Raw genomic sequence first — 8,784 nt, 5'->3', positions numbered from 1 at the left:
AAAACGTAAAAAAACAAAATGCCTTCAAGGACCGATGGGGGTCCCCAGACCCCACTTTGAGAATCACTGGACTACGATATTGTTTGTATGTCAAGCACAGACATGAGAAAATCTTCTGACAGGAATGCTATGCATCAAAGTGAGAGTGGAATGTGGTTGGAATAAGCAATGTTAAAGGCCCAGTGCATGTTATGCTTGTTCACATCAAACAAATCCAGTTCAGCAATGGAGATTGTTTTATTTTCCTTTTTTTAATAAACAGATTGTGACTATTGAAAGAGGCCTTCAATTAATCCTCTCTCTATTTACTTGTACTGTGCAAACTTACAGTACATACTGGGTATAATATTAAAATTCAAAGGAAAGGCGAGGCTTGGGCAAGTGTTGCTGCTGTGCATTTGGATAGGGAACAATTACAATTGTTGAATCTCATACTTCAGATATAGAAGCTGAGAGGAACAAAGTCAGAATAGGACCTGATGATAAGACTAAAGCCTCATTTTATTGTATAGTCCGTCACACAATAGTATCGCTGGTCAGAGTATAAAAAAATAGGCTTAACACCTGAATAAACAGATAGTTAGAATCTCTCAGCGTGTGTTGTTTTGAACTCTCACACTGTGTGCAGAGGCCCCAGTGTAATTGCCATTCATAGAAATACCTGCAATTTGATTTATTCTTTAACTTTAGCAGAAACTTAAAGAAGGAGGTGGTGGGAAGTAATACCTATATTTAAATTAAATCATGTTTCAGGATTGTGCACTGCTCAATGTTCTTCTTCTTTTTCTTGTTGCTTGACTCAAAGTTTCCCAAATTAATGACACAGTTCACTGACAGTCCAGGCCATGACTGATACGTTTTTTTCTGTATTCCTGGACCTCACATTGTGCTCAATCGATTGGCGCAGATGACACATTGATCAGACTGAGGCCGATCTGCTCCTGAGACACCATGCATGTCTTACCTGCAGCCTGGTGCCTGATTTATACTCGAGGGTGTGGGTTTGAGGATCAGCTATGTTTGGTGTGCGCGACACCAACGCACAACTAAGTATAAATCAATGCTGACACGGTGTGGAGCCAGATGACGGATTATAGAGTTAGAACACAAGAAACAAAATAATATAGGGAAACGATAACTAGATCAGGGGTCTTCAACATTTTTCAGACCAAGGACCCCTTAACTGAGAGAGACCCTCAATTCTTAGTAAAATTGACCTTTGGCTCTGTACTTGGTCTGCTCTTTTTTCCCTCTACACCAAATCTGTCGCCGAAAATATGGGATGCTAGGGTTGAACTGGTTAATGCAAAAACACAAACAAAAAGTTCCTATCACCTAGACCCCTGCTAGATGGAAAACTGAAGACAATTCTTTGCACTTTTCTGTGATTATTTTTTCATGAGTTTTGTCATAAATGTCTCAAGGCAAATTCTTTTCTCTTTTCAAAGGCACCTTCTTCCTGTCACCATCACCGTCGGAGTGCATAGCACGTTCAAGATGAACCCATCTCTACATTCAACAGACGGCGCCTGAGGCTTTCTCTACTGTCGGAAAAGCAATTTCTCTCTTTTTTCTTTTTAATCTTGAATGGACTGGATAATAATGTCCTTTTTCCTAAACTAATTGGATCAAAATCCGTGTTCACATGCGATTACACTTGCAATTCCACCTTCAACATTCAATCTAATGCTTTGTTTTAAAGGAAGATATGGGAAAGGACTTCCAGTTTGGCCCCTGACTTTACACTAGTGTTAGTATTTTTTATCCTGGTTACATACAGTTCTTTTCCCCTATATATACTATTAAAAATACTCCAGATCCAAGAGAGTTTTTCCTCCAGCTGCATAATAACTGCACTAACTTGCCTTAGTGACATTTTCAAGATTGATTAGGCTATCTGATGCTAGGCTTGCTCTGCACGCGTTATGTTTTCCTCATACATCCTGTTGTTTTCTTTTTATTCATACATTCCCGATGCAGCAGCTCATTAGACAGAGGCCTCATCAGTCAAACCATGTTTTGACAAGACAGACTTAATGTGATCATTATTCTAATGGCTTTTGGAGTGCACTGATGTCCGCGTTGAACTTTAAAAAGGTGCAGGTCTCACATAACGCCTGTTTTCGGAACAAATGCTTCCTGTGCTTGAAAACATGACCCCTGACCTCCCGTCTCAGAACTGCTCCAACTGTAGCCAGGAGTTGGTCCCAGAACTCAACGTGGTTAAGGCTGTATCGCTGGCTATAGTGCTGGGCGTCTTCATCTTGTTTGGAGTCGTGGGGAACATCCTGGTCATCCTCTCGGTGGTATGCCACAGACACCTCCAGACAGTCACGCACTTCTTCATCGTCAACCTGGCGGTGGCAGACCTGCTCCTGAGCTCCATTGTGCTGCCCTTCTCTGCTACGTTCGAGATCCTGGATCGGTGGGTGTTTGGACGTCCGTTTTGCGACGTGTGGGCGGCCGTGGACGTGCTGTGCTGCACGGCCTCCATCATGAGCCTGTGCGCCATCTCCATAGATCGCTACATCGGCGTCAGCTACCCGCTGCGCTATCCCACCATAGTGACGGAGGGCAGGGCGCTGCTGGCGGTGGTGGTGCTGTGGGTGCTGTCGGTCGTCATATCCATCGGCCCCTTGTTCGGCTGGAAGCAGCCGGCGCCCGAGGACGAGTCCGTCTGCATGATCACAGAGGAGCCGGGCTACGCCATCTTCTCTGCCGTGGGCTCCTTCTACCTCCCTCTGACCATCATCCTGGTCATGTACTGTCGGGTCTATGTGGTGGCTCACAGGGAGAGCCGGGGTCTCAAGGAGGGTCAAAAGATAGAGAAGTCTGACTCAGAGTGTGTGACGTTAAGGATCCACCGGGGCAACACTGCCATGTCTGAGGACGAGGCCCTGCGCAGCCGCACGCACTTTGCCCTGCGCCTGCTCAAGTTCTCACGGGAAATGAAAGCTGCGAAGACCTTAGGTATCGTGGTCGGATGCTTTGTGCTGTGCTGGCTGCCCTTCTTCCTGGTGCTGCCCATTGGTGAGTATTTACATCAAGATCTTCTTGTACTGTTAACTCCTCATTGTTAATCTATCTACAGTATTGATTCCAGGAATCTCTGTCTGTTTAACTGTGTATCTGTCTGTCTGTCTGTCTGTGTGTGTTCCTGTCTCAGTTTTATGCCCAAATATGGAGATGACAGATGTCACAGTATTCAAGTCAATTATTGTTTTATTATAGCTGTTTATATATAAGCTTTATTATAGCCCAATATCACAGTACTGATGTCATAGACTAGCCTGCAAGTACTCTGCCAACAGGTACTGCTCTAGTTTAATGACTCTTTTGAGTTAAATTAACACTTTTTTATTTTATTTTTATGAAGTCCTTGTAAATGTATTTATAGACAGTATTTATTCTGGGCAGACTGCGCTGGCAGGATTGTTTCGTGCATAGAAACATTTGTGACACAATTTACTAAAGCATAATAAAATTTAAATTTAAAATTTTGTTTATTAAAAGGTCAGGAAAAAAATGCTAAAATGTGAATCCAGTGAATCAGTCTAGATCCCAGGCTTAGAAAATTAATAGATTTATATCATACAAGGTAACACAGACTCATTGCCATTACTGTCACGACACAGACGGATCATGATACTGTCGTGCGTAGTCATTCCCCAAAGACACATTCCGTGCCAGGAAACAGTGCCCAACAGCAATAGGAGGTAGGTGTTGTGTAATTTCAACACAGATGTCTACAGGTGGAACTACTGACTAATCAAATGTATTTTTGGAATTCTGATATCATCCTTTTACATAAGGATTAGGATGTGCTAGATATCTGCTTTAACAACATTAACCTGGCATGTCTTTCAAACAATTTCAAAATGTATTTCTTATTTTCTTATCTTTTTTTGTGTGTGCAAATGTTACAGTAGATCTACAAGCTCCCGAAGCTTGTAGATCGGCTATTTTAACTATTCATCGTACTACTAAGTATATAGGAGCTCCATAACCTTTAAGTTAATTGAGTGTTTCATAAAGTGGGAACATTTCCATGCGTTAGAGCACAGTTGCTTTTAAGAATGTTATCTCACATCTACAGTACATTCATTCATTACAGAAACGATTGATTCTCGCACTGCCGGACTGCCAGAAGTGCTCATGAATGTGTGATAATATTAATTGAATACTTTTCAAGGAGTGCATAGAGAGGTTAGTGCTATTCAGATTCAGCCTTGTGCCTGAAGCCCGACTTGTACTTTGTCGTATGATGGCGTCACGCTCTGAAAATAGCAGGTCTACAAGCTCACTATTCAGTATTAATGACCATTTATTGAGTAGCTGTAAAACAGGCTCCATGGGTAGCTGCCATTAATACAACTCTATTAGATAGGTTATATCTCTCAGAGCCACTGTTCTTTCTCTGTCAGCAAAAGGCAGCGGTAGACAACACTGCAGAAAATGTGTTAGTTGGTGCTGAGCACATTGCGCATTACTCATATTTAATATCCACACTTGAATACAGAGAGAGGATATGGGTTTTTTTCCCTCTGAATTTCCCCAAATTGGGGTTGTTCACTCCCTTTCACTTAGCTGCTCACTTTATCAATGTGACGTCACTAGAATGGTAGATGAAGTCATCATTTCACTTTTATGGCTTAGTTTTTTTTTGGCCCTCAAGGACGGTCACAGTCACAGCCAGACGTCACTCAGTGTGCCAGATATGCACTCCCTTTATGCATGGAGGGAATGTGGGAAAGGAATACGAATCAGATACATTTATTTTGTATCTCTTTTGAGCTCTCACAATGCCCTTGGGAATCACATTAGATTATCCGATGTACATAAGGCAATGGGAACTTTGCCTTTCACATCCCTCTATAGTTACATATACAATCCCTTCACACCCCGGAATGCCCTATTCACTGTGTTGATAGAGTAAATATAGCGAGTAGAGTTTAAATGAGGGCTTTCCATGTTCATGCTGGGGTCATGTATCCTATTCCTTACCAGTGGTGGCCTCCCTTGCAATGAACCAAGATCTTAATACAAAGGGTTAGTTTTAGATCACCAAGCAGTGTTTCAGTTTGGAAATATTGCACATCTCAATGTAAAATGTACATTCTCGTTAAGAAAGACATTGAAGTAATATGATCAGGTCAAAAGTCTAAGTAAGCATGTCCTTTTCCATGTTTGTTTTGAGAGAATGGCTTGTCTATCCTTGACATTTTAAGTGGCGTACATACTAGACGGAGATGGGTATTAACGTACGTCGGGGGTGAGGGACTGGTACGTTCTTTACGTCAGTGCATTCAGTGCATTCATAGTTTGACACGTTTCTTATGCGTGATTAGGGCCAAGAGGCTATTCATCCTCCAGAGGGAAGCAGTGAACGTACGTCAGGTACGTCAGGTTGAGCTCAGAGCTTAACCTGACGGATGACATAATCGACGGACAAACCCCCCCATCCCCCCTCCCCTTTTTGGTCTCCCCCTCCGTTCCTTATGCTTACTTAAGGGTCTTACGTCGAGTATGAATAGGCCTTTAGAAGTCCTTTACAAAGACCTTGTGGGGTAGCGCAAAGCAAATCAATTTGGCAGTGTGTTCATGAGGCTGTGAATAGTACCATTGTAGAATATTCAGTTATTGAACAGACATTTTACAGTAGATAACAAGAAAGAAAGAACTCAAGTCCAGACTCCATCATGTTCCTATATTTTGATAAAGCATCACAACTAATGTTTATGCACGTTGTGCCTTGATCAACCCTGATGAAGGTACGAAACATTGATGGTAATTGTTACGTCCTCTAGTCTAGGGGTAAGGGACGCAACATAAAATGGAAAAGGACAACAAAATGTACACAAACTAAGGAAACCTAGATAACTAAAACAAAACCTAAACATAAGCCTAACCTAAGCAAAACAAACACGGACTGAAAGAACAAACAGAATCAGAGTTGGCCACATAGTCTTTCTAAGGGCTTTCGGAGAGCCTTGGCATGAAGCTACCAAAGACCGTCAAAAGTGAGACGAAGTTTAATAAAGGAACGTTTGTGGGAGGACGGATGAATTGAGTCTCCGCTGACGAAGGTGACAGTTCTCCCAATACTCTAGTCAAAGTGAGGGTTTTGTAGGGAGCAGCCAGGGTCAACGCCGGTCAATCAGTGGCCAGGGCATTAGTCTGGCCATGCCAGGCTACATTAATGGAGTCACCAAAGCATCAACAGGGACCAATTCCCCTCACAGACTCAATGTCAATTTGCCACAGCTGTCAGGCAATGTGGCAATCAGCTCTCCACCACACTAACTCCACCTCTCAACATGGCAGAAGCAGGAATACAGAATACAAAAGCAACACAAAGTAATAAAGATACAAATACTAATCTAAATATGAAATGATTTAAATACAAAATAAATACGGCTGGCCGTCACAGTGATGTTTGAATTAGAACATGATGGAATGTGCAATCTTTTCTGTTGAATGCACCTTGCCGAGATTTAGTTTTGAGGGTGCATCTCTATTTCAGACTGTAGTGTATGCACTTCAGGGGCTATACAGTGTGTCCACCGCATGCTGTATTCACAATGTGCTTGGTTGGTCAACCCTCCCCTATTTTATAACTTGTTCTTGTAGTGTGATGCTTGCTATCTAGGAGAGAATGTGTTCCGTTTCTCACTTTTTTATGGCTTTTGTAATAATGTTATATGATTACACATTCATCTCAACAACTGCAATCAAAGCCCTGCTTTTTAGAACATGATAAAAGCTGAATCAATCAAATGTGGAGCCAATGGCGTCTGCTCACAATTCCGACCTCCCATTATTCAGACGTCCCAATAGTCAGACAAACGTTAGGTTAGTGTGAGGTTAGGGTTAGGGATTAGGGTTACAATGGGGCCAGTCGGACCAACGGGACGTCGGAATAACCCATAGCCAATAATACGACTGTTGTTTTTGACATAGCAGGGGTTCAAATGGATGAGTAGTACAGTGAGTCTAATAACTCTCTCTTGTGGAGCCATCTCCACATCACTGTCTCATTTTTCTAAAAGCCCCACTTTAAACTGTCTTGGAACAGCATGTCCTATATAAACGGTTTAACAAGAAAGCTCCCTCGGTTATATATTTGAAGATAGATGCTTAGTTGCAGTGCTTCTCCAAGAAGTCAACCATTTAATTATTTTTTATGTACCACTGGCAGACGCCAGATCTGTGAGGAGTCACCTACATTTACAGTGACAACCAGGCCTGCATGTAATGGGCCTGTTAAACCATTCTGTCCGCTGCTTCATTAAGGGCCCTGCTCACAGTCTGTCCATGTGTTGCCTTCCTTAAAAAAATGCAATTTATGAATGCAATTTTAATGAAGCTATTAACCTTGAAGTTGGTAGCGATCCTCGAATTGAAACTGCATAAAACAATTAAAGCAGCTCAAGTGGATCTTAACGACTGTGATGATGACTGGTGTTTTCAGTTTGTTTATCATTAGCTCAGCACCAAATTGGGGTAATAAGACTTTATTTCAAATTGCCATAGCACTGAATATACATTTTGTGATTTATTCATTCTAACAAACACTGTACAGCCCAGGGATTCAGTTCAGGGTTTAGATTTTACTGTTAATAGTGTTGGTGTGAAGGGTGATTTGTAATTAGTTGTGTGCCTGTGTTGTTGCATACTGAAAATAGCCGTTTTACTGTACAAGATCAGCTATTTTTGGCGGCCGACACAGTGCACAACCAAGTATAACTCAGGCTTTAGTATCTATCATCCATCTGATTGGTTTGTGTCTAATGTCCCTGCAGGCTCCATGTTCCCTGCATACAGACCTTCAGACACTGTCTTCAAGATAACTTTCTGGCTTGGCTACTTCAACAGCTGCATCAATCCTATAATTTACCCCTGCTCTAACTTGGAGTTTAAGAAGGCTTTCCGCAGTCTGCTGGGAGTACGCTGTCTGAGAACAACTCCCAAACCACAACACCATCATTTTAGCGCAGGGCTTAACCAGGGTCAGGGGCATGGGCAATCCCTCACTCTTGCCTTGGACTGCGGAGGGGACCCCTCTCGACTCAGCCCCTCCTCCTCGGTTGGCCTGTCCAGAACCCCCTCCTCCAGGGACATAAGAGACTGGAGGATGTTTTCTGGGGGCCCAAGAGCTGACTCAGACGCACCAACGACTGGCAGGGCTAAAATGGCCAAACTATGCAGTAAGAGCCTCCAGAGAACTTGCTTCTGCATTCACAGTGAGGACGCTCCCTCGCAAGAATCGAACCATGTCGCGCCCACGTCCTCCGGAAGGCTTCCCACCATTAAAATCCACCAGCTATCCCTGTGTGAAAATGGGGAGCCTGTTTAACCACTGTAATCCCTCTTCAGCCATGTTCCACCCTCAAGGTCCTGGACTATTTATAGAAAATAGAGGGGATGGAGAATTAAATGTCTTTGCTCTGTTAACAAGGCTAATGCAAATGAACTCACTTATGAGACCAGTCACTATCATTCTCATGATGTTCTCACAAGTCATAATTGGGGAGACTTCACTTTTACAGTGGCTAAACTGTTAATGAATTCCATAAGCATCTGTTTTTGGAGATATTTTGTAGGCTAGTAAGAAGTGAAGTCTAACTAAGGCTAATAAGAAGTCTAATTTTGTGCGTTGAGGAGCCATTCCCTGTGCTGGACCAAAATGTTTGTCATGTTTACAAGTTTTGTGCTACAGAGGAAATTTACAAATATACAGACTCATGTAAATAAGGACATTATTTTTATATGCTGCTTGATTTC

The 8,784-nt window shown here is 42.5% G+C and overlaps 1 protein-coding gene across 1 annotated transcript; it reads left to right on the top strand.

Annotated features, from left to right (window-relative positions):
- Positions 1-2,132: 2,132 nt before the first annotated feature.
- Positions 2,133-8,356, top strand: adra1aa (adrenoceptor alpha 1Aa; the record flags this gene model as incomplete). The annotated part of the gene is made up of 2 exons (XM_084054463.1): positions 2,133-3,030; positions 7,803-8,356. 2 exons carry the CDS (start codon positions 2,133-2,135, stop codon positions 8,354-8,356), a joined length of 1,452 nt encoding a protein of 483 aa, XP_083910589.1.
- Between the last annotated feature and the right edge of the window lie 428 nt (positions 8,357-8,784).

This window comes from Gymnoscopelus microlampas (assembly GCF_963454915.1).
Source record: "Gymnoscopelus microlampas genome assembly, chromosome: 4".
NCBI lineage: Eukaryota > Metazoa > Chordata > Actinopteri > Myctophiformes > Myctophidae > Gymnoscopelus > Gymnoscopelus microlampas.
The sequence above is the reverse complement of the archived record's forward strand: the minus strand, read 5'-3'. Positions and strand labels throughout refer to the sequence as shown.